At 41.6% G+C, this 27,463-nt stretch overlaps 1 protein-coding gene across 1 annotated transcript; it reads left to right on the forward strand.

Annotated features, from left to right (window-relative positions):
* Positions 1 to 590: 590 nt before the first annotated feature.
* LOC106588448 (zinc finger protein 91) lies at positions 591 to 24,779 on the forward strand. The gene is made up of 2 exons (XM_014177457.2): positions 591 to 1,469; positions 19,149 to 24,779. Exon 2 carries the CDS (start codon positions 19,578 to 19,580, stop codon positions 23,607 to 23,609), a length of 4,032 nt encoding a protein of 1,343 aa, XP_014032932.1. The 5' UTR covers positions 591 to 1,469; positions 19,149 to 19,577; the 3' UTR covers positions 23,610 to 24,779.
* The last annotated feature ends 2,684 nt before the right edge of the window (positions 24,780 to 27,463 follow it).

Here is a 27,463-nt window from a genome sequence, read left to right on the forward strand (position 1 = left end):
GCAATTTTGGGGCTTCACCATGTTTCATTGAAATGTACAGCTGTGTGTCGTCCGCATAGCAGTGAAATTTAACATTATGTTTTCGAATGACATCCCCAAGAGGTAAAATATATAGTGAAAACAATAGTGGTCCTAAAACGGAACCTTGAGGAACACCGAAATTTACAATTGATTTGTCAGAGGACAAACCATTCACAGAGACAAACTGATATCTTTCCGACAGACAAGATCTAAACCAGGCCAGAACTTGTCCATGTAGACCAATTTGGGTTTCCAATCTCTCCAAAAGAATGTGGTGATCGATGGTAAGCACACATGGAAGATAATCTGACAAAATGTCCTTAAAAAAAAACATTTTTTATTTTAATATAAGCAATAAGCAATCTCAATTGTGTGTTAAGTGCATAATTCAACTAAATACATGCATTTAATAATGCATTTGGCAATGGTCATGCAATGGCCATAGATAAATTGGTTGGGTTATGCACAAATTCAGAAACAACACGAGCACACATACTCTAACACGCGCGCGCGCACACACACGCACGGTTGGACTTCTTAGCCTGTGACACTACCCGGAAATAGAATACAGACCGGAAGCTACCATTTTAACTCGAAGAACATTAGGAGCCGTAGGCATAGTCCATAGACGGGGACACCTAAAATTGACACGGGGCGGAAAATATTTGACCGAAGAAAAATTATGAAAATACGACAAACACTAAAGAAAGGGCTAATTTCGGTAAATTCGAAGAGTTAACGATTCAAGCATCGAAACTACCGCTTCAAACAAGGGACATATCTGAATTAGCAGGCCAACCCAGCGGAAATAGTTTTTGTTATCGAGTCGAAAACAGCCCTCCTGGGCCGATGGAGAGGCAGGCCTTTGAAAATATTTGTCCCTGGATGAAGAATGGCTATCTGACATAAATAAGTTATCACGGCATTCCCCGCGCCATTTTTATCCTATGTTTTTCTTTTACCTTTTTGACAGGCGATTTTAATGGTATTTATAAGGTTAGCTAGCTAAAAAAGACAGCTATCAAGCTATCTGTTAGCTTGGTAGCTAGGTTAGCTTAGCATCGGCTACCTATGCAACCAGGATTTCAAACGACATTTTAATTTATTAGCTAACAACGACATGATCGAAAGACTCCTTTATTTATATCCAATTTCATTTGTATTGTTGCTTTGGTTGACAACTTTACTCAACCACTTATAAAAACAAGGTAATGTTAGCCTGCTAACGTTAGTTAGCTAATGACGAATGCCGCGCTACTAATTTTGGAATTTTGCCACCACCTGCAATTTTGGTGGGTTTTCAAGTTAGTCTAGCTAACTTGGCTACCCACCAGATGATCAATGGAAGCAGACCCATTCGTTTCTACCTGTAAACACGTTTTGGTCTTCAATCAAGCAGAAAGTGCTACACCAGTTTCCAGCCCATATACATCCCACCAAACCTGTTGGTAAGATGTTTTAAAATGAGTTTATTGTTAAATGGTACGTTATAACCTTGTAGTTAGGCAAGGTCTTCACAGACCAGCAGGAATTATTAGGAAATACTGGGAACGTCACTGAAAAACATTTTAGCACATTAATAGTCCTTTGTAAGTTATATGAAAACATATTTTCTGTTATGGTTGCAAATATCTCAACAGTAGGCTATTATTGGCACCTATCAGGTACAGGTCTAGACATGGCCATGTTGGCTATCACCCATAGTTTCGTCGATTTGTTTTACATAATGATGCACAGCATGTTATCATAAAAATGAAATGCTGTCCATGCCAATCATTTTATGCCAATTTCTGTCACATATTTATATTCTGGGTTCTCATATGCTCACTGTAATATATCCACTTTGATTGTAATTCCTTGAATTTATATATTTTTTATTTGTATTACATTTGCGAAACATTCTACTTCACTGTTGGAGTTAGTAACATAAGCATTTCGTTACACCTGCTATAACACCAGCAAATATTTGTACATGTCCAATAAACTTTGAATTGATTTTACCTAGGCCTAGGCTACGTTCTATTTAGGCCTATTTGATTGCCTTCTTGGCACTTTAGACTAATGGCTTCAAGTTCATGGTATATCATTTCATAACTAGCATTGCCCCGTAGGCTTCAATCTGCAATTTGTGCATTATATCAAAGAGTGGGCCCTTGAAAAAAGCAAATGATGGAGAAAACAGAACATGCGTCCCATGTAAATACCTTTACTGGTAACACTTAATTTCTATGAGATGAGGCTAGACCTAACTATAGTGCTCAAGGAATGTCATTCCACCAGAGCAACGCCATTAATAATTTGGACTTGATTTGGAGTAAATGGCCTAAATCATTTGTTTACAAAGTTTCATGACAACAAAAAAGTCTCCCTGGAGTAGGCTACTTGTTTGTTTATTATAACATAAGACAATTGTACCAACCTCCACAAGGTTATATGGGTCATCTATTTATTTTCTTGGCTATTATAATACCTTCCTTGTTTGGTAACAATAGGTTGGGTGACCTTATTGCCCTAGAAGAAAGGTAATTGGAACATTGCCTACAAGACACAACTGTTTTTGTGTGTCTATTGTTATGGGGAAGGACACAGTGAATTCACTGTTGTCCTCTAGCAGAAGTTTCACCCTGGGGTTCCTGTGATATTTACCTTAAAAGACTGAAGGTTGAGTGTAGCCCAGGGCCACGTTCAGTTGCAAAACGTTCTTGAACGTTGCAGATAGAAATTCTATGAATAGAGCTGACGTGGTTCCTTATTTCACATGTCTGTTCTACATAGCATATTTATATCTGAACGTTACAAAACGCTGCGTCCTGCTGAATGCGGCGCTGGTGTTACCATTTTGAAATGTAGCCTATAATTAGTCTAGGTGAGGTGGTTGTGTAGCTGTGGCAGGCCTCCCATGTCTCTAACCAAGTCAGAAAAGTAACCTGGGAAAAAGTAAAGGAGGTGAGAAATTATTTAGACCACCAGTGTTTTTATTTTATCTTTATTTAACTAGGCAAGTCAGTTAAGAACAAATTCTTATTTTCAATGACGGCCTAGGAACAGTGGGTTAACTGCCTTGTTCGGCGGCAGAACGACAGATTTTTACCTTGTCAGCTCAGGGATTCGATCTTGCAACCTTTTGGTTACTAGACCAATGCTCTAACCACTAGGCTACCTCCCGCCCCCATTTCCACTGAATATATTTATAGGCGGATTTGCCCTTACACATCTGCACAGCTCAACTAGACTAATAAAGGACTTGTTGGTTAATTGAATTAGTGCTGGGCTAGAACAAAGATGTGGACCCCTAGGACCAGCATTGCACATAATTAACTGCACACACTGAATTCACGTCTCTCCTATTTTCAAAGCAAACCTGGGGTGCATGAGGAAAGTATGATTGGGTGAACTAACAGCTGGGTTGTTCCATATGATTTCCAAAACTTGTTTACTGAACCCTTTTGATTTGAATGAAACCTTCCATGTTTTCCCATGGTGGAAGTGGTCAGAAAGTGACATTTTGGACCTGAATGCCAAAACATTCAGGAGATTGCTAAATTTTGACCCAATTTGCAAAGCCCACCCTACCATGAGACTTCATCACTGAAAAAGGTTGAGTTTGATATCATTTCAAAGCTTACAAACAGGGTTGTTAAAATCTTTTATGATTTATTGAAATACATTTTTCTTTTTATAAAACATGACATTTTTTACATTTATCTAAGAACATGTAAACTCAGATTTTGTTCATATACACTGTGTATACAAAACATTAAGAACACCTGCTCTTTCCATGACATAGATGTACCAGGTGAATGCTATGATCCCTTATTGTTAAATCCACTTCAATCAGTCTAGATGAAGGGGATGAGATGGGTTAACCCTCTAGGTTCTAAACTAACATGGAATTGTTTTAAGATGGCCATACCAAGGTTAATTTGACCACCTTTCACCACAGATGCGGAATGGCGATATTACCAATGGGACATTAAACTGTAATATCTTATGTTTCACCGAGACGTGGCTGAACGATGACATGGATAACATACAGCTGGCGTGTTTGAAACTTTTTCGGCAAGGATAGCACAGCGGCCTCTGGTAAGACAAGGGGTGGCGATCTATGTATATTTCTGAACAACAGCTGGTGCGTGAGGTAGAGTATCTCATGATAAGCTGTAAACCACACTATTTACCAGAGTTTTCATCTGTCTTTTTCGTAGCTGTCTATATACCACCACAAACCGATGCTGGCACTAAGACCGCACTCAATGAGCTGTATACCGCCATAAGTAAACAGGAAAACGCTCATCCAGAGGCGGCGTTCCTAGTGGCCTGGTACTTTAATGTAGGGAAACTCAAATCCGCTTTTACCTCATTTCTACTAGCATGTTAAATGTGCAACCAGAGGGGAAAAAACTCTAGACCACCTTTACTCCACACACAGAGATGGGTACAAAGCTTGCCCTCCATTTGGCAAATCTGACCACTATTCTATCCTTCTGCAAAAGCAAAAACTAAAGCAGGACGCACCAGTGACTCGGTCAATAAGAAAGTGACCAGATGAAGCAGATGCTAAGCTACATGACTATTTTGCTAGCACAGGCTGGAATATGTTCTGGGATTCTTCCGAGTGCATCGATAACGTCGTACCCACAGTGACTGTACGTACGTACATAACCATTAGCCGCTGAAAATACATTTGACCGGTCATGCTTATCAGTCTAGGTTAATTTGCGTAATTCAATTAGTGTCAGAATTTTAACAAATCTCGTCAGTCATAAAACGGGAACAGTGTCGGGAGTCGACCAGAATTGTTATTTAGCAGAAAATAGTAATGTACAGTGAGTTTATAGAGTTAGAAAGTAGCTTTCTTACGTCAACTAATGGCTGTCTTTAGTCAGTGAGCCATGAGCAAATGAGTAGAGACTCGTTGCTAGGCTACTCAGACTCACTGCAGGGAGCTGTGGGAGACAGAGTAGCAGCACTAAGTAGCTAACAACAGCTAAGCTAGCAACCAAAATAGCAAAATTCTTGCTTGAGCAATTGGTGTTTGTTAAGAAGCTATTTTCGTTTCTTTTTGACCATTTTAATTGAAAACAATCACAGGAAGGTACTTAATTGTTTCCTAGAAATTATTTAATTTTGAGATAAAAAGGTTGCATTGGACCTGTTTTAAACTGTCAATCTTCCATGTGAAACCTATTGAAATTATATAGATAATATGTTTCCATTCAAGTTGACATTCGACAGTGGGTGGACCAGCTGCTATCTTACTGTTAGTAATTGGAAGGTAGTTTCAATTAAATTGAAATGGCAATGGTGTACCAGATAAGTTGCAGGTGTCTGAAGGGATAGGTCCATTTTATGAATTCTATTTCTATGATTGAAATGAAACCCACCCTGTATTCGAGTATGCTGTCTCAACCGTTGACGGGCACAACACAAATGCTTCCGATGTAAAATAAGGTCTAAGGTAGGGCTGGGTGATATACCGTATTTTACAATATACCGGTATTGATGCACGGACCGGTTTGGGTTTTTACTTTACCTTCTATAACGGTATTTGAATGTTCTTTTTTTTAATGTGATGCGCCATGTGTAGTGTAGGCCTGGCCAATATATATCATATTCATTTTTGTTTTTATGAAAGTTTATGTCCGCTTGTTCCCATGTTGTCTTTTTGGTCTCGTCTTGTTCGCTCCTGTGCTCTGCACCTTCCCGTTTACATCAGAGAGTTGTATATAATGATGAGATGCTCACTTCTCCATCCTAACAATGGGAGTCGTTGTCTCAAAGGTGGGAAGGCAGGCGACAAGCTTAGGTTCAAAATAAGTGCATAGAAACGCATTAGGCTTATTTTGGGCAGATGTTGGCGAGAGGGAAACCTCATGCTTTGCCTCTTTCTCCCAAGATGAGAGATCACTTCTTCCTCTCTGACAAACGGTTTCAACTTGCTATTTTGCATTTGAGGTTTGGTCCAACAGAATCAGTCATATGGACACCGAAACACATGGAGACATAATTTTACTGTAATAGAGAACTTAACCTTTCGAACCATACCCTGTTCATGTTTTAACTCCTCAAATTTTGAGCCGAGCAGACACTGCTAAAACGTATGTATCAAATTAACAGTAATTCTGGAAAATTAATTCTGATTGTCACGCGTGCATTACGGTACCACGTATTGCTAGCAGCATTTTAGTCAGTTAACCTGGCTGGGAACGTGGGACCCTAGTCAACAGCCAGTGGAGTCGCGCGAGATACAAAACCTCATAAATGCTATAACTTCAATTTCTCAAACGTATGACTATTTTACATCATTTTATAGATGCAACTCTCCTGAATCGAACCACGTTGTCCGATTTCAAAAAGGCTTTACAGCAAAAGCAAAACATTAGATTATGTTAGGAGAGTACCCTGCCAAAAAAAATCCCACTGCCATTTTCAAAGCAACTAGCATGCATCACAAATACCCAAAACACAGCTAAATGCAGCACTAACCTTTGATGATCTTCATCAGATGACACTCCTAGGACATTATGTTATACAATACATGCATTTTTTGTTCGATAAAGTTCATATTTATATATAAAAACAGCATTTTACATCGGCGCGTGACGTTCAGAAAATATTTTCCCTCAAATGCTTCCTGTGAATCAACGCTACAATTTACAAAATTACTATTCGAAAACATTGTTAAAATTTAATATTGTCATTCAAAGAATTATAGATTAACATATCGTGAATGCAACCGCATTGCCAGATTTAAAAATAACTTTACTGGGAAATCACACTTTGCAATAAACGACGTGGTATGCTCAGAAAAATAGGCTAGGCGATACATGTTAGCGCCATCTTGGAACCATCTAAAATCAAATATACTATTGTAAATATTCCCTTACCTTTGATTATCTTCATCAGAAGGCACTTCCAGGATTCCCAGGTCCACAACAAATGTAGTTTTGTTCGAAAAAGTGAATAATTTATGTCCCAATAGTTCCTTCTTGTTAGCACGTTCCGAAGGCTACTCATAATGTACTGAAGCGCGCGGGACTTGTCGTCACGAATGTGCAAAAAAATATATATTTACGTTCGTTCAAACTAGTCAAACGTTGTATAACATAAATCTTTAGGGACTTTTTCAACCAGAGCTTCAATAATATTCAAGGCGGACGATTGCATTGTCTTACTAAACGTTTCAGAAAAAAAGGGTTCCCATGGGCGCCCGCGTCATAGTAGTAATGGCCCTCCCCCTGTGACCAACTTCCCAAGCCTCTCTTTCTACCATAGAAGACTCAAACCACTTTGTAAAGACTTGACATCTAGTGGAAGCCTTAGGAAGTGCTAAATGATTAAGTCCCTGTGTGTTTCAATGGCAAAGGTTTGAAGTGATTCCACACATCAGATTTCCATTTCCTGTTAGGATTTGTCTCAGGGTTTTGACTGCCATATGAGTTCTGTTATACTCACAGACACCATTCAAACTGTTTTAGAAACTTTAGAGTGTTTTCTATCCAAATCTACTAATTATATGCATATTATAGTTACTGGGCAGGAGTAGTAACCAGATTAAATCGGGTACGTTTTTTATACCCGACCGTGCAAATAGTGCCCCCTATCCCCAACAGGTTAAAGATCATAATACTAGCTGTTTAGTCTTTGTGCAATAAGCATACAACAATTATATAAGGAATTGCCAACTCATTCTGAGAAATAAGGTAGGCCACTTGATTTCAACATCTGAACAAAGCGGACAGGCTAGCATGCTTTTCAAACAGTTAGAGACGGACAAGTTGTGTTCATAACAATTCAACTGTTTTGCCTTGTTAGCTGAATTCAGAGCTTGTGAAATTTTACCTAGATCCAAGTTGGCTAAACTTGATATCAAATCACATCTTTTGGGTCACATACACATATTTAGCAGATGTTATTGTGGTTGTATCAATGCTTGTGTTCCTAGCTCATCACTGCAGTAATATCTTAACAATTCACAGCAATACGCACATCTAAAAGTAAAAGATTGGAATTAAGAAATATATAAATATTAGGATGAGCAATGTCGGAATGGCATTGACTAAAATACAGTATATACCATTGAGAGCATCCTGACCGGTTGCATCACCGCCTGGTATGGCAACTGCTCGGCATCTGACCATAAGGCGCTACAGAGTGCAGTGCATACGGCCCAATACATCACTGGGGCCAAACTTCCTGCCACCCAGGACCTAGTCACTTTAATAATGTTTACATACTGCTTTACTCATTTCATATGGGTGCAACTAACTTTTTGAGGATCTGGGGACTAGAGGTTGACCGACTATGATTTTTCAACGCCGATACCGATTATTGGAGGACCAAAAAAAGCCAATGCCAAATAATCGGCCGCTTTTTTTTTTTAATTTTTTTTTTAATTTTAATTTGTTATTTATTTTTTATTATTTGTATTTTATATTAAAAAAAAAAGTTACATATACATTTTTATTTATATATATATATATATATATATATATATATATATATATATATATAAAATGTTTGTTGTTGTAATAATGACAATTACAACAATACTGAATGAACACTTATTTTAACTTAATATAATACATCAATAAAATCAATTTAGCCTCAAATAAATAATGAAACGTTCAATTCGGTTTAAATAATGCAAAAACAAAGTGTTGGAGAAGAAAGTAAAAGTGCAATATGTGCCATGTAAGAAAGCTAACGTTTAAGTTCCTTGCTCAGAACATGAGAACATATGAAAGCTGGTGGTTCCTTTTAACATGAGTCTTCAATATTCCCAGGTAAGAAGTTTTAGGTTGTAGTTATTATAGGAATAATAGGACTATTTCTCTCTATACGATTTGTATTTCATATACCTTTGACTATTGGATGTTCTTATAGGCACTTTAGTATTGCCAGTGTAACAGTATAGTTTCCGTCCCTCTCCTCGCTCCTACCTGGGCTCGAACCAGGAACACATCGACAACGGCCACCCTCGAAGCATCGTTACCCTTCACTCCACAAAAGCCGCGGCCCTTGCAGAGCAAGGGGAACAACTACTCCAAGTCTCAGAGCGAGTGACGTCACCAATTGAAACACTATTAGTGCGCACCCCGCTAACTAGCTAGCCATTTCACATCAGTTACACCAGCCTAATCTCGGGAGTTGATAGGCTTGAAGTCATAAACAGCTCAATGCTTGAAGAATTGCAAAGAGCTGCTGGCAAACGCACGAAGGTGCTGTTTGAATGAATGCTTACAAGCCTGCTGCTGCCTACAATCGCTCAGTCAGACTGCTCTATCAAATATCAAATCATAGACTTAATTATAACATAATAACACACAGAAATACGAGCCTTTGGTCATTAATATGGTTGAATCCGGAAACTATCATTTCGAAAACAAAACGTTTATTCTTTCAGTGAAATACGGAACTGTTCCGTATTTTATCTAACGGGTGGCATCCCTAAGTCTAAATATTGCTGTTACATTGTACAACCTTCAATGTTATGTCATAATTATGTACAATTCTGGCAAATGAATTACGCTCTTTGTTAGGAATAAGTGACACAATTTCCCTAATTATAAGAAATTCATGTTAGCAGGCAATATTAACTAAATATGCAGGTTTAAAAAATATATACTTGTGTATTGATTTTAAAGAAAGGCATTGATGTTTATGGTTAGGTGCAACGACAGTGCTAAATCATCACCCGTTTGGCGAAGTAGGCTGTGATTCGATGAGAAATTAACAGGCACCGCATCGATTATGTGCAACGCAGGACACGCTAGATAAACTAGTAATATCAACCAACCATGTGTAGTTAACTAGTGATTATGTGAAGATTGATTGTTTTTTATAAGTTTAATGCTAGCTAGCAACTTACCTTGGCTTCTTGCTGCCCTCGCGTAACAGGTAGTCAGCCTGCCACGCAGGCTCCTCGTGGAGTGCAATGTAAGGCAGGTGGTTAGAGCGTTGGACTAACAAGGTAAGAATCTGTCGTTCTGCCCCTGAACAAGGCAGTTAACCCACCGTTCCTAGGCCGTCATTGAAAATAAGAATGTGTTCTTAACTGACTTGCCTAGTTAAATAAAGGTGTAACTATTTTTTTGGGGGGGGGCCAAATCGGTGTCCAAAAATACCGATTTCCAATTGTTATGAAAACTTGAAATCGGCCCTAATTAATCGGCCATTCCGATTAATCGGTCGACCTCTACTGGGGACCCATGCCAAATCTTTTCAGTCTCGTGAGGGGGAAAAGGTGTTATCGTGCCCTCTTCACGACTGTCTTGGTGTGTTTGGACAATGGTAGTTTGTTGGTAATGTGGACACCAAGGAACTTGAGACTCGACCCGCTCCACTACTGCCCCGTCGATGTGAATGGGGGCGTGATCGACCCTCCTTTTCCTGTAGTCCACGATCAACTCCTTTGTCTTGCTCACGTTGAGGGAGAGTTTGTCTTGGCACAACACTGCCAGGTGTCTGACCACCTCTCTATAGGCTGTCTCATCGTTGTCGATCAGGCCTACCACTGTTGTGTCGTCAGCAAACTTAACTTCTCTAGGGCCAGTGGGACGATTTCGTCCCACCTACGTAACAGCCAGTGGAATCCCGTGGCACGTTATTCAAATACCTTAGAAATGCTATTACTTAAATTTCTCAAACATATGACTATTTTACACCATTTTAAAGACAAGACTCGTTAATCTAACCACACTGTCCGATTTCAAAAAGGCTTTACAACGAAAGCAAAACAGATTATGTCAGCAGAGTACCCAGCCAGAAATAATCAGACACCCATTTTTCAAGCTAGCATATAATGTCACATAAACCCAAACCACAGCTAAATGCAGCACTAACCTTTGATGATCTTCATCAGATGACAATCTTAGGACATTATGTTATACAATACATGCATGTTTTGTTCAATCAAGTTCATATTTATATCAAAAACCAGCTTTTTACATTAGCATGTGACGTTCAGAACTAGCATACCCCTTCCGGTGTATTTACTAAATTACTCACGATAAACGTTCACAAAAAACATAACAATTATTTTAAGAATTATAGATACAGAACTCCTCTATGCACTCGCTATGTCCGATTTTAAAATAGCTTTTCGGTGAAAGCACATTTTGCAATACTCTAAGTAGATAGCCTGGCATCACAGGGCTAGCTATTTAGACACCCACCAAGTTTAGCCCTCACCAAAGTCAGATTTACTATAAGAAAAATGTTATTACCTTTGCTGTTCTTCGTCAGAATGCACTACCAGGACTTCTACTTCAATAACAAATGTTGGTTTGGTTCAAAATAATCCATAGTTATATCCAAATAGCGGCGTTTTGTTCGTGCGTTCAAGACACTATCCGAAAGGGTAAACAAGGGTGACACGCCCGACGCGTTTCGTGACAAAAAAATTCTAAATATTCCATTACCGTACTTCGAAGCATGTCAACCGCTGTTTAAAATCAATTTTTATGCCATTTTTCTCGTAAAAAAGCGATAATATTCCGACCGGGAATCTGTGTTTTAGTACAAAGAGAGAGAAAATAAAAACATGGGGTCGCCTCGTGCACGCGCCTCAGTCCGTTGTCCTCTGATAGACCACTTACCAAAGGCGCTAATGTTTTTCAGCCAGGGGCTGGAATTACATCATTCAGCTTTTTCCCGGGTTCTGAGAGCCTATGGGAGCCGTAGGAAGTGTCACGTTACAGCAAAGATCCTCAGTTTTCAATAAAGAGAGTCAAGAAGAACAAGAACTTGTCAGACAGGCCACTTCCTGTAAGGAATCTTCTCAGGTTTTTGCCTGCCATATGAGTTCTTTTATACTCACAGACACCATTCAAACAGTTTTAGAAACGTTAGGGTGTTTTCTATCCAAAGCCAGTAATTATATGCATATTCTAGTTTCTGGGCAGTAGTAATAACCAGATTAAATCGGGTACGTTTTTTATCCGGCCGTGTAAATACTGCCCCCTAGCCCTAACAGGTTAATGATGGTGTTGGAGTCGTGCTTGGCCACGCAGTCATGGGTGAACGGGTACAGGACGGGACTAAGCACGCACACCTGAGGGGACCCCGTGTTGAGGATCAGCTTGGCAGATGTGGTGTTACCTACCCTTACCACCTGGCGGCGGCCTGTCAGGATGTCCAGGATCCAGTTGCAGAGGGAGGTATTTAGTTCCAGGGTCCTTAGCTTAGTGAAGAGCTTTCTGGACACTATGGTGTTGAACGCTGAGCTGTAGTGACTGAACAGCATTCTCACATAGGTGTTCCTTTTGTCAAGGTGGGAAAGGACAGTGTGGAGTGCGATTTCAGATGGCGTCATCTGTAGATCTGTTGGGGATGTATGAGAATTGGAGTGGGTCTATGGTATCCGGGATAATGGGCTACCGATGTGAGTGCTACGGGGCGGTAGTCATTTAGACAGGTTATCTTTGCTTTCTTGGGCACAGGGACTATGGTGGTCTGCTTGAAACATGTAGGTGTTAGACTCGGCCAGGGAGAGGTTGAAAATGTCAGTGAAGACGCTTGCCAGTCGGTCCGCCAAAGCTTAAGGTTCCCATAGGAAACACTTGTCAACACTTTGTTTCCTACCCTGTCACAATAACTCCTCCTTGGCATTTTCAGTTGTTGTCAAGTCAAACACTTTATTTAAAGTGCCCACTATTATATTCTAACTATAGAATTTCCATGATTCTAACAGTTCACCCAAGTGTTTTCCTCTAAATCGCAAGTCAAATCGCAATTGCAACATTTGGTTAAAAATAAGGCCCAGATTCTTTGCCGATATTGTGCAGCACTACGTGGCAGTGTGGAAATGATCTCAAATGAGTGCAGGAAAAGCAGAAATGTATGATAACGCTGAGAAATTATTTTTAGTTGAATTGAAGAGTATGAAACAACCAGAATGCAGAAAGACCCAATGAAATCACTTAGAATGTATGTGTTGCCACCCTAGGGTCACACTACTCATAAAGCAAGTTTTTAACTTTTATTATTCAAAAACTTGAAATGGCGCCATTCAACAAAAAAAGTGATATTTTAGCTATATCACCCAGCCCTAGTCTAAGGTAGTGTTGTAAACGTTAAACTATTTAAACGAACATTTGGATCTTAACGTTAAGAAAGATCCATGACTGAAAATGTTTTGTTTGTTTTTGCGTAGATGCAGAAAGAACAACAACATAGTGGGTCAATTTCCGCATCAACTAAGGCTCAACTTCTTCTTTGTCTTGGTGCCCTGGCTACCACGCTGTGAACAGCGTAAAGCGAACCCGTGCACTATGAGATCGAAGTGTTGCATCTAGCTTATCTCAATATCCTAGCCTATTCGTTGATGAATAGGCCCTGCTTTACTGAAGTTGTGAGACTTTGCAAGCCAAGAAATTGTGATATACAGGATTCCATTGTGAGATACAGCTTTTGATTGCCGTCAGATAGGCCTAGTGCACGGTTCTGACTCTGTGTGTCTGGCGGCTGACCTTCCCATACTGTCTCCCTCCGTCCCTCGCTAGCTCACTGAAAATTGTGAGTGTTTGTGTTCTTGGAGGTACGGCAACTACTCAGTCTCCTGCGTTCCAAAAATACAGAATCTTAGGAGTCTTCACACTAGACGTGCAAGGATTCGAGGAAACAATTATTTTGGAGTTGACTCTCCACTACGTCATTGTTGTTAACAGTTGGAAAAATGGCAGAGAAAGGTAAGTGACCGCAGCGAAGTCCTGTGTGGCAATACTTTGAGAAGTTAAATGAGAAGGAACATCTAACTTGAGTTGAGGTACAGTAATGGTAGAACAGGTGCAATGCTTTAAAAATAAAATTCCACCAAACCACTCATTTGCATAACACTAATATGTGACAATAATTTTTGGTGGGTGAACACGTTTCATTTTGTTTAAGGTTGGTAGCAACATGTGGAAATCTGTTGCAGCTCAAGTCAACTACAAAACCCGCAATGCTGTCTCTGTGGGCTGGCTGGCTAGGTAGTTAGCTAGCAAATGTAGCTACACACAATAATACCAAAGTCAATATCAGCCTGTGAAGGAGAGGGCTGTAAAATCACCTAAACAAACTGCACTAACTATCGATTTACCAGTCTACAATCTCACCATGATCAACATGCCGATCGATGCAGTCTGACATTCACAACGGCACCATGCAATTCACACAGGACTGAAGAGGCAGACAAATGGGAGAAATGTGTTAAACCCTTTTTGTTAAATTACACATTTCTCTAGGTATTTATATCACAAAAATATGATCAATGGCTCATTGGAGAAAAGACAATCTGACATCGGTCAGTATTGAAATCTGACATGTTTTTCCGATCTAAAAGTCGTATTCCCGTTAACTTCCAGTGTGGTGAGAGCGGCTTTATCTTAATGCTACGTCATACCAACTGAATTTCTGCCTGCTTGAATGGCAATATCTCAGATAAACATGAATTGACCCAGGGAATCGATGGAACATTGCTCAGAGATGCACAAAAACAATATAACATTCAAAATGGTTGAATCTTTACTTTAACTATCTGAAAGGGATGCACGGTGAGACCCAAACCGTTGCTGGCAGCAGCACAGTTGCATTGTAAATTCACATGGAATTTTATGAATTGTCTTCTCTTTTTTTAATGGAAAAACGTAAAACTGTTTACGTTTAAATGTTAAGAAAAATTGTCCTTTGTCACATTCCTTATCCAGGGTACATTTGTGAAAATGAGAATCTGGGTTTAGTTAAAAAAAATATATATTGACGTAAACATTTTGTTTTTTGACAACCCTGTTTTGTAAGCTTTCAAATGATATCAAATGTAACCGTTTATCTTTTTCAGTGATGACATCTCATGGTAGGGTGGGGTATGCAAAATGGGTAAACTTCGAACACCTGTTTTGGCATCCAGGTCCAAAATGTCACTTTCTGACCACTTCCACAATGGGCAAACTTGTTTGAAGATTTTGTTCAAGTCAAAAGTGGTGCAGTTTGAAAGTGATTGAAATTATATGGAACGACACAGCTTCAGTTTTTATTTGACCAATGAGTCAGAGTGCAATTGGGGTCTAACCTATTCTGTTTGACATAATGCAAGCCAAATAGCATTGAAAAACTTGATGCACGCCCCTGATCACTATTGAAGCAAGAAAACACTTATTTCAATATAAAATGCAGGTGAAATGGTTTAAAATGCAGATTTTATGGTCTGCGTTTTGAAAGTGCAGATTTCTAAAAGCTAATGCGACCCCTGCTTCTGCCATGGCCTAACATGTTTAGAAATGTTTGTTCAAGTCAAGACGTGCGGTCAAAAAGTGATTGAAATCAAATGCAACGACCCTTGGGTCAAGCGAGTTTGGTTCTCGGGCCAGAGTCCTGTTTTCTTTTTTTTTTGCTCTTTCAAATCAGTTACTGATTCTGGATTCTGACCTGGAAATGTGGGCACTTTTGTGTTTTCAATAATTATTTTTGTTAAATAATTGTCAATCCTTAGTAATTGCATGTGGCTATGTTACAGAATGCACCTTTAACAGAGTTGATGGCTGCATTGGTCTAGGCAATACAATTATTGTAAATAATCACTATTTTAAAAGCACAAACGCTTGTTTACGTTTTGACAAATCTTAAGTTAGACAATGAAGATCTCCTGAGTTTTGTCTAGTGGTAAGTGGTTATGTATGCCTATACTGGGAGCTTAAAATAATTTGATATGATGCTTCGTCAATTCTCTGGGGATCAAATCAAATCTTATTGGTCACATACACATGGTTAGCAAATGCTAATGTGAGTGTAGCGAAATGCTTGTGCTTCTAGTTCCGACAGTGCAGTAATATCTAACAAGTAATCTAACAATTTCCCAACAACTACCTAATACACACAAATCTAAAGGGAGGAATAAGAATATGTACATAGAAATATATGGATGAGCGGCATAGGCATGGTGCAATAGATGGTATAAGGTACAGTATATACATATGAGTAATGTAAGATATGTAAACATTATTAACCTCTTACATCTAGACGTTCCGCTAGCGGAACACCTGCTCCAATATCCAATGATAGGCGTGGCGCGAATTACAAATTCCTCAAAAATACAAAAACTTCAATTTTTCAAACATATGACTATTTTACAGCATTTTAAAGACAAGACTCTCCTTTATCTAACCACACTGTCCGATTTCAAAAAGGCTTTACAGCGAAAGCAAAACATTAGATTATGTCAGCAGAGTACCCAGCCAGAAATAATCAGACACCCATTTTTCAAGCTAGCATATAATGTCACAAAAAACAAAACCACAGCTAAATGCAGCACTAACCTTTGATGATCTTCATCAGATGACACGCCTAGGACATTATGTTATACAATTCATGCATGTTTTGTTCAATCAAGTTCATATTTATATCAAAAACCAGCTTTTTACATTAGCATGTGACGTTCAGAACTAGCATTCCCACCGAACACTTCCGGTGAATTTACTAAATTACTCACGATAAACGTTCACAAAAAACATAACAATTATTTTAAGAATTATAGATACAGAACTCCTTTGTGCAATCGAGGTGTCCGATTTTAAAATTGCTTTTCGGTGAAAGCACATTTTGCAATATTCTGAGTAGATAGCCCAGCCATCACGGCTAGCTATTTTGACACCCACCAAGTTTAGCCCTGACCAAACTCCGATTTACTATTACAAAAGTTTGATTACCTTTGGTGTTCTTCGTCAGAATGCACTCCCAGGACTTCTACTTCATCCACAAATGTTGGTTTGGTTCAAAATAATCCATAGTTATATCCAAATAGCGGCGTTTTGTTCGTGCGTTCAAGACACTATCCAAGGGTGACGAAGGGTCACGCGCCCGACGCATTTCGTGACAAAAAAATTCTAAATATTCCATTACTGTACTTCGAAGCATGTCAACCGCTGTTTAAAATCAATTTTTATGCCATTTTTCTCGTAAAAAAGCGATAATATTCCGACCGGGAGTGGTGGTTTTCGTTCACAGACGAAAGAATAAAAACATGGAGTCGACTCGTGCACGAGCCTGAGTCTCATAGTACTGTGACCGGCCACTATCCAAACGCGCTACTGTTTTTCAGCCAGAGCCTGCAAAGCCACGATTCAGCTTTTTGCCGCCTTCTGAGAGCCCATGGGAGCCGTAGGAAGTGTCACGTAACAGCAGAGATCCCCTGTATTGGATAGAGATAATCAAGAAGGCCAAGAAATGGTCAGACAGGGTACTTCCTGTACAGAATCTTCTCAGGTTTTGGCCTGCCAAATGAGTTCTGTTATACTCACAGACACCATTCAAACAGTTTTAGAAACTTTGGAGAGTTTTCTATCCAAAGCTAATAATTATATGCATATTCTAGTTTCTGGGCAGGAGTAATAATCAGATTAAATCGGGTACGTTTTTTATCCGGCTGTGAAAATACTGCCCCCTAGCCATAACAGGTTAAAGTGGCCATGTTTAAAGTGGCCAGTGATATGAGTCTCTATGTAGGCAGCAGCCTCTCTGAGTTAGTTATTGCTGTTTAGCAGTCTGATGGCCTTGAGAGAGTAGCTGTTTTTCAATCTCTCGGTCCCAGCTTTGATGCACCTGTACTGACCTCACCTTCTGGATGGTAGTGGTTTGAACAGGCAGTGGCTCGGGTCGTTGTTGTCCTTGATGATCTTTTTGGCCTTCTTGTGACATCAGATGCTGTAGGTGTTTTGGAGGGCAGGTAGTTTGCCCCCAGTGATGTGTTGTGCAGACCGCACCACCCTCTGGAGAGCCTTGTTGAGGGCAGTGCAGTTGCCGAACCAGGCGGTGATACAGACTGACAGAATGATCTCGATTGTGCGCCTGTAAAAGTTTTTTGGGGGGTTTTAGGTGACAAGACACATTTCTTCAGCCTCTCGAGGTTGGAGGCACTGTTGCGCCTTCTTCACCACACTGTCTGTGTGGGTGGACCATTTGTTTGTCTGTGATGTATACCCAGAGGAACTTAATTTTCCACCTTCTCCACTACTGTCCCTTCGATGTGGATAGGGGGGTGCTCCCTCTGCTGTTTCCTGAAGTCCACGATCTGCGCCTTTGTTTTGTTGAGTGAGAAGTTGTTTTCCTGACACCACACTCCGAGAGCCCTCACCTCCTCCCTGTAGGCTGTCTTATCATTGTTGGTGATCAAGCCCACTACTGTTGTGTTGTCTGCAAACTTGATTGAGTTGGAGGCGTGCATGGCCACGCATTCATGGGTGAACAGGGAGTACAGGAGGGGGCTGAGCACACACCCTTGTGGGGCCCCAGTGTTGAGGGTCAGCGAAGTGGAGATGTTGTTTCCTACCTTCACCACCTGTGGGCGGCCCGTCAAAGTCCAGGACCCAATTGCACAGTGCGGGGTTGAGACCCATGGCCTCCAGCTTAATGATGAGCTTGGAGGGTACTATGGTGTTGAATGCTGAGCTGTAGTCAATGAACAGCATTCTTACAAAGGTATTCCTCTTGTCCAGATGGGATAGGGCAGTGTGATGGCAATTGCGTCGTCTGTGGACCTGTTGGGGCGGTATGCAAACTAAAGTGGGTCTAGGGTGGCAGGTAGGGTGGAGGTGCTATGATCATTGACTAGTCTCTCAAAGCTCTTCATGATGACAAAGTGACTGCTACGGGGCAGTAGTCATTTAGTTATCTTTGCCTTCTTGGGTACAGGAGCAATGGTGGCCATCTTGAAGCATGTGAGGACAGCGGACTGGGATAGGGAGCGATTGAATATGTCTGTAAACACACCAGCCAGCTGGTCTGCGCATGCTCTGAGGACGCAGCTAGGGATGCCATCTGTGCCAGCAGCCTTGCGAGGGTTAACATGTTTAAATGTCTTACTCACGTCGGCCACAGAGAAGGGGGCGGGGGGGGGGGGCTGCAGTCCTTGTTAGCGGGCCACGATGGTGGCACTGTATTATCCTCAAAGCGGGCAAAGAAGGTGTTTTAGTTTGTCTGGAAGTGAGATGTCGGTTTCCGTAACGTGGCTGGTTTTCTTTTTGTAGTCCGTTATTTCCTGTAGACCCTCGTGTCTGAGCCGTTGAATTGCGACTCCACTTTGTCCCGAGGCGCTATCAAGCTCTAGGCCTATTTAACCAAGAGACTTAAACAATGTTTCTGTTTTTCCCCAGTCTTCAAGAGTGTGGCATCAACGGGCAGACAAAGAAGTGGAACACCTGTTCATCCTTCATCACCCCAGCTGGATGCGGACAGCTTCACATTTTTGGTGAAAAACAAAGACTACCACTATACAAGAAGGAATCTACAAACACTACATAGACTGCATACTATTTATACATTGTATTTCAAATTAGGAACAGCATTTATTTAAAAGGACCTTTACCTGCTCTTCTTGGTTTAAAGTGCAAGCACTAGGCATTCATCTGTATAAGAAGGGATAAGGGATAGATATTGGTAGCAGCGGGAGTCATTCTAGAGAAAGTTGTTCAAGAAGCATTACTTTCAATAGCTGTGGCTATTGATTATTATTGGTGCGATATTGTTGTACTTCAACAGTAGGGCGAGTGACCCAGGAAAAACCTCCCATCAGTGAGTGGGAGATGTTCCAGTTCAGTAAGTACCCCTTGGACATTCTAGATATGCTAAGTGGACACCAAGCTCACCAGTTTAAAGGCCTTGGATTGGAAAGACAGTTGCAGCACCAACAGCAAGTCCAACTCCAGCACCAGCAACAGCTTCAGCAGCAGCACCAACAGCAGGGAGAGTCGTCAGGCGCTCTTCTCTCTGGGCTTGGTCTGGGGTCTCTTCAGGGGTCTAGAAGTAATGCTTTTGCTGATTCTTCATCGATATTTGCCAAAATGAGTGCCCCACCTCCACCAATATCACACCAGAGCCAGTCCTCATCCTCGCATAGTTCACGGAAATCCAGTAAGATGAGCAGTAGTGGGAGTGGGAGCTCTGCTGCGGGATACCCACAATTCTTACGTCCGTTTCACCCTGCAGAAGCAGCTCTAGCCCAAGAGCAGCTGCACTCGGGAATGGGACGTTTTGACTTTGGTGGTAGTAGCAGTGGAGGGTCTGGTGTTATTGGAGGAGTGGTTACATCGGCTCCCCCACCGCCACCTTTACACCCTGGCCTCTCTGTTCCCCAAGCCTCACCTGGACCATCCTCCTCGCCCTCCCCGTCATCTTCATCGTCCACCAGTAACAACCCTGGCAGTGCAGTGTCCTCCCTAGGGCAACCACTCGTTGGGCAGTCTGATCCACGTAGCTTACATCAGCAGTTCAGTTGCATGCTTGCCGCCAATCAGTACTTTCTTTCTGGGGTCCCGACTAACAGCAGTCTGGAGCAGTTTCTGGTTCAACAAGGGGGTCATAACCATCTTGGCCTGGGTTTGGGCCAAGGAGCTAGTGACTCAAACTCAGCCCTCGCCCCACCTCCAGCTCTTCACTCCTCTCACAGTCATAGTCACTCCACTCCCCAACCTCAACAGCAGCAGCAACCATTGGCACCCCATGCTTTATCTCACCCTCACAGCCATACCCACCCACACCATCCTCTTCACCCAACACCTCAGCCGTCGTCTCTGGGTGGCTTTGATTTCCAAGGTATTCCAGTTCTCTCCTCCAATCAGCTGGCTTCGTTGATGCAACAAGAAGCTAGTGGTATGCCTCTCCCTCTACCACTCCATTTATCACTTTCGAAAGATGAAGGGAAAGGAGACAGTGGATCTGGGTCTGGTGGAAGTGGTGGTAGCAGGAGAAAGAAGGCTATGGCTGGCTACCTTCCTCAGAGAAAAGCAGATGGCACTAGTCACAGCAGTAGCAGTGGTAGTAACTGCCACAGCAGCTCCACTGAACACAGTCAAAATTCAATCATTCAACCGGGCCTTGTAGGAGGAGCCATAACCAGCCTTGGTAATAACCATTCATCAGTCCTCTCTTCATCAACACAGTCTTCCTCAACGGTCTCCTCCTCTTCCTCTTCAGCTCCTTCCTCATCCACAGCCTCGGTGCTGGTAGCTAATGATTCACAGCTACCTAAACCTGCAAATCCCATGGCCTCCATGCCTTGTCAACCTGACCCTGAAGCCATCTACCACTGTGGTGAATGTGGAAAGACCTTCAGTCATCTTACAAGCCTTCGAAGACATCTCCGTAGTCATGGGTTGACTTCTGAAGATGCCAAGCCAGACACTTCAAGCGAAGACAAAACGTTCTGTTGCACCGAATGTGGAAAGGGATTCAAGAAAAGAGGGCACCTCCTCCAGCATGGTGTTATCCATTCAGGGGCTCGTCCATTTGCATGTGGTGTCTGTCAACGGTCTTTCAACCGCCGTGAGTCCCTCACTAGGCATGAGAAGATCCATGATGATAAGCCTTTCCGATGCCCTGCTTGTGGTCGCTGCTTCCGAGAGAGCACCTCTTTGCTAAATCATGCTGCGTCTGGCACCTGTGGAAAGCCTGGAAGGAATTCCCGGCCCAGACCAAGCGGTAGTGGTGAAAATCAAAGCTCATCAAGTGCAAGTAGCAGCAAAACTGAAATGGTGGCTGGAGGCAGTGGTACAGGTGATTACCAACGAGATGGAGCGAGCAAATATGGCACGGATTATTCAAGAAACCGGCCATCCTACCAACCATCCTACAGTGTGGATGACTACCGACGACAGCAGGCTAACCAATCTTGTTATTCTGGAGAGAGCTCCCATAGCAGTGAGATGTCAAGCCAGACACTTAGAAAAGCACCCTTGGCTCCTACCTTACACCCACACCCTCAAAGTCAACAACAACACCATCTCCATCAACAGCAGCCTCATCTTCCTCTTTCATCTCTATTGGATGACTCTGAGGATGAGGTCACTAGCAGTGCCATGTCTGCAATTGCAGCAGCTGCCGCTGCCTCCTGCGAGATAAGTACTGGCGAGAGTCGAGGAGAGGAGCGAAGAGACATCATTGGAGGTTTGCTTGGAGGACTTGGCTTTGGGAATATGGGAGTCTCACCAGGTGGTCCATCATCTACATCTGAAATCGACAAGACTTACAGAGCAGGTAGTGGCTCTACCATGCCTTTAACCCATCCAAGCCAGCAGATGATGAATGCTAAACCGAAAAAGCCCCGCAAGCCTCGACAGAAGAGAGAACCAGGACCTGATGGAATCATAGTTAGACAAAGAAGAAGTCGTGGAGAGGGAGAACGGCCATATTCATGTGGAGTATGTGGTAAAGGGTTCAGGAGACGTGAGACCCTACGTCGGCATGACCGTGTTCACACAGGTGAAAAGCCACACCGGTGTGATGTTTGTGGGAAAGAGTTCCGGGAGTACTTCCATCTTACTAAACATTCCACTGTGCATTCTGGTCAGAAGAACTACAAATGTGACATATGTGGTAAAGAGTTTGCTTATGCTCAGAGCTTGGTGAGACATGGAAAATTACACACAAAAGGGGAATCCGATGGTACACCAGGAGGAAAAATAGCTAAGGGCCATGGAGGGGTTAATAATCTAGATGGAAATCAAGCAAACTCTCAATCTTATTATCCATACCCTCAAGATAAGTCTCAGGGGTCCAGCTCGTCCACTCAACCCTCTCAGAAGCTCTATACATGCACAACATGCTGGAAATCATTCCGCCATCAGTTCCACCTGACAGCCCATCAACAAACTGTCCATGGTGGTGGAATAAGGGGTGAAAAGAATTTCTGCTGTGAGGTATGCGGGAAGGCTTTCGCCTATTCTAACAGCTTGTCCAGGCACAGGCAATCGCAGCATGGATTGGGCCGCACTGGTTCGGCAAACCCACCAGCTGGTGGAACCCAACATCCTTCCCAAGCAGCTGAGTACATCCCTCTTTTTGAATCAGGCCACCCCTCAACTTATCCGTCTGGCTCCTACATGCCAAACCAATCCTCCCAAGGTCAACACCGCCCTTTTCAGTTCCAGTCCCAAGAAGGATGGGTTGGTGGCAAGAGAAAAAGAGAGAAAAAAAGGAGGGTTGAATATCAAAGTATAATGAGAGGGGGGCAACTAGTAGGGGTTGCCTTGAATAAGGCCACGAGCAGGAGACTCAAACTGATGAAGCGGAAAAAAGGAATAATGCATGAGAAGCTTAAGCAAAAGAAACTGCTCGCCCAGCTCCTGAGGATGAGAGGAGGGTATAGAGTTAGACAATGGTGCGGAGGTGTGGTTAAGGTCAGTGGGCTGTCATCTATGGAAGTCCCCATAAAACGTTTTCCATGCCAGTACTGCCCCAGCACCACATTCGCCAGTCTGGCCAAACTTTTGATCCATCGTTGTGTGAGGCATCCTCCAAGAAATAACGGCCACCAGGCCCGTCTGAAGTGTTCGGTCTGCGGAAAGCGTTCTCGGACGTTACGGAAAGCCCTCATTCATCGTGGACGTCACCTTTCCCAAGGGCGGTTCTCATGTCCCAAATGCCGCTCCCGCTTCTGGAATGGATCTCTCCTGGAGAGGCACAGGGTTGCTTGCCGGGGTCAATCTCTCTTAGGTAGTGGAAGCTGGGGCTTGAACGTGAACTTGCCCCCAAGAGAGGTTGTTGAGAAGACAGCGGAAGAAGCGGTTCAGGAGGGCCAGCCTGGGAGAACAACAGTGGTGACTGAATACAGCCACTAATTATTTTCTAGTCTAGGATTTTTAAACTAAAAAGCAAGCAAGAACTAGCAAGTTTTAAAGATGTGGGCAACAGGCTTAGTATAACTACCATATATCCCCTCTACATTCATACAATCCTTACTATAGCAGAGATGTTTGTAAGATAACATGGACTTTTTAAAGGCCAACATCAAAAGCACCATCCGTCTGTCTTTGCTTCCCCAAAGCGGAGAGAGGATTCTAGATCATGTGAGTGTTTGAGTAGCACCTCTTTTCTTCTGAAATGCATTCTACCACAGTATAATTTTTGTTAGCTGTGTTTGGTCTGGGATTATGAATGCATACTAGTAAGAGTGGAGTACCAAAAGTACTGATGTTTTCTGTTTTCTGTCATTATTCACAGTTAAACAGTAATAGTATTTGTCTTTTGTTCTGTACTATGTGTTTTTCTTTTGTTCCCTGTAGAGATTTTTTTTCGTACAGATGTTTGGCCTGAAGCAAAAACAATTGTCTGGTAAGCAAGTCAGTCTAAGAAGCTATTTGAACCGATAAAAGATAGTTGTCAGTTAGTCACTCCTGTTATGAAACTTGACTCACTGAATTGAATAATCACTTAGTGTAACTGGACGTATCTTGTCAAACAATCGGTAAAATTGTGCAAAACTGGCTAGCTGAACAGGTTGGAATGGATCAGAATGGAATGAAAGAGACCATTTTTCTGTACACTTCCATCATATATAGGGGAAAACAATGGGACTTAGGTGTCAGGAATGGATAATGGGAACAACCGGAGTGTACTGTACAATTCGTATTATATTTTATTATATATTGATTATTTGCTGTTTTTTTTTACTCCAAGTATCATTTATTTTTGTCATTGTTGCTATTGTATGGGTGGGTGGGAATATGTTTTGGGACTATCTTTGTAAAACAAAGGGAGGACGATGAATATATGTATCAGTGTGATTATAATTTTTTTCCTTCCCTACCCCATTTACCAACCCTATGCCTTAGTTAAGCCCTATCCCGTAACACGTGTACACATCGTTCATTACTTAGGTCCTGTCCCCCAGTGTTTTCCTTTCAGTAAACTAAAACATGAAATATTATTACTAAATAACTATCGTTTTCTTTGCCTAAAGTGAATTGTTGAAACCCTTAAAAATGAAATAAAAAAAATTAAAAATGTCATCATGCTTTCCCTTCCTGTTATTTAAATTGTTGGTATTCAAAGTCTCCCCCTAGTGGGGTCGCAGGGGAAATGCAGTGGGCAAAAATTAGATTATTTTTGGGACAATATACAAAAGTTATTGAGAAAGATCATTTAAAAAATACATATACTAATGTTATTGAGAAAGATGATTAGAAAAATAAAATTTGAATGATTAAATGTGTATTACTTGATTCTTAATTTTGATAGGAGAGAAATGTAATTAATTGCAGGCAATTTGTTGATGTGACAATCCAAATGTACCAATTAAAAAAAAAAAAAAAAAAATTAAATGTAAAGGTTGTCATCAGATTTGGGATGGGGTCGTCAAATTCTGGCGAAGAAAATGGGGTCCCTGCTGAAAAAGGTTTTGAATACCACTGATTTAAATCTTGAGCAATTCTGAACTCTTTCTTTTTGCCAATGCACAAATGATCGCTCCTACACATTTCACTGTTTATATTTACCTTCCTATATGTTGATCATTTAAGTAGGTTCAAATAAATGGCAAAACTGCAAGGTGCTCCACACAGTGCACTGTCCTTACCTTAGTGCACTGTCCTTACCTTAGTGCACTGTCCTTACCTTAGTGCACTGTCCTTACCTTAGTGCACTGTCCTTACCTTACACTGCAGAGATGTTTACAGCTCACGTGTTGGCACATGCCCTGTGCAGTGCCACACTCAATTAGAAACGGAGGAAAAAAGCCCAGTAGACGAGTACGGCTGTTTAGTGCCAAAGGCGCACGACCGGCTGTTCTGAGAGTTTTCTTCTGTATCTGGAAGATTGTATATGGGTGCATTTGCTAGAATTCACTTTTCAGAAAGTCCTTTATTTTATAATATACTGTATTTGGTCACCAGTTTGGCAGGGCCTGCATTTAACACTTCGGTCAGATTATCAGTGTCAGTGGTGTGATACACATCAAACTCTTAGTAACATTTGATTTCTGTTGAGAGAATGGGCAGGCATGCAGCTGTGGTTGGAAAATGACTGGGGTAATATTATTCAGTGTCCTCTAGATGGCCATATGAGGCCCTTTTATGAATGCTTACAGAAACCTAATCAGAGAGGGAGGGAATATTTTGTGTGAGAAACATTGCAGTTTACATTTTCAAAAATGAAGTTATGCATGCACATTTAAAGAATCCATGCTATAACGTAGTCGCACCATATTTACAAATCAAGGATTGATTCATCTGTGTGAATATTTGTCCATGTTTTGAATGTGTTGATTGTGGCATTTTATATTTTTGCTCTTAAAAACCGCACTATTGCCTCCATCTAGTGGCTTGTAGGTCTAATGGATACAGGAGTGTGTTTTCAAGCACTTTTTAAGGTAGCACATCAATTAAGATGTTGTACTTCTGAAGTGTGACTCATTAACGGGAAGTTAGTTATGATTATGAAGATACTTTAACTTTCAAAGAAAATATTAGCGGGGGGGGGGGGTAGTATAGACAAGTACATTTATTATTATATTTTTATTATTTTTATATATATATTGGTATTGACGCTTATTAGGCTACATTGTATTATTAGTAGGGCCAAGTATTAATAGCCTATTGTCACTATTGGAATACTATAAGGAAAAGTATCAAGCCAAACTATTACACTGTGGGGTGGTCACCAACTAAATACTTTAATACATGTCAAAGCAAATTCAGTATCTCGATCTTGCTAAATGCAACACTAATCCGTTCAATCTCTCTGTCCTCACTTGCCTCTTTCACTTCTGTCTCACGCGGCCCTACCATGGGGATGTCTTTGGGCGGAACCAATGACCTATTTTTGTCCAATAGCGTTCGGCAAAGGGCAGAGACTGACCTAATTCGGACCAATCGCAGCGAAGCAAGGCTGCCGGTTGGCACCACTCGAGCGTGCCATGGCCATGTGCTCGCTTTGAGAGCAGGAATCGTTCTTAAAGTGGTAGGGAGATATTTTGTTGCGGCCAAAACACTGACTTTCACGTTTTGGACCGAAGTAAATGTGATAATATTGATAATGATGATTTGAATGATTTGTTTAATTTGTAACTAATCACACAAAATCACGACAGGGATCCGAATCCTTTAAATTACAGAGATAGCCCACACCCCAAGTAGCATACAATGAATTTATTGGTAAAATCTTTGAAAATAAATGAGGCTACTGAACATTGCAGAGCAATTCCATTATTGTGTTGGCCTAGGATTGGCTACAGGACCCGTGATCATAATCAATTAAACATATATGTATGTTGGTCCATTAATCTCGTGGTTACTGGTTTAGCTTTATGACTGACAGTAAAGTCAACCACGTGTTCCATAGGTTCCATCACCAGGACGGCCATTGAAAGTTATGCAGGTTTGAGAATAGTAATCAACAACTAACTCCTTCTGTGACTGTTTTGCTTATGAAGGGGAGGGGCTCATTAATGCTGTTTGGGGCGTTTTAGTAGGTGTGGATAATGAATATTGATCAGTCTCTCCCCCAGCGCCAATCCCCGGTGAGCAGTGATGTCATGAGAGCGGCCCGTGTTCATTCCAGCTGACTCTAGCCGCGCGGCGCTTGGTTGCTTCCTTGCTGGCAGTTTACAGAAAGGGAGGGAGGGAGGGAGTGGGTGAAGGTGAACGACAAAAATAACGACAGAGAAAGAGGGAGGGAGAGAGAGAGAGAGAGAGAG

Source organism: Salmo salar, chromosome ssa27 (assembly GCF_905237065.1).
Source record: "Salmo salar chromosome ssa27, Ssal_v3.1, whole genome shotgun sequence".
In the NCBI taxonomy this organism is placed as follows: domain Eukaryota; kingdom Metazoa; phylum Chordata; class Actinopteri; order Salmoniformes; family Salmonidae; genus Salmo; species Salmo salar.

What these genes read in the sequence shown, in the direction of transcription:
- LOC106588448 (XM_014177457.2), top strand. Translation starts at nt 19,578, where the DNA reads ATGTTCCAGTTCAGTAAGTACCCCTTGGACATTCTAGATATGCTAAGT.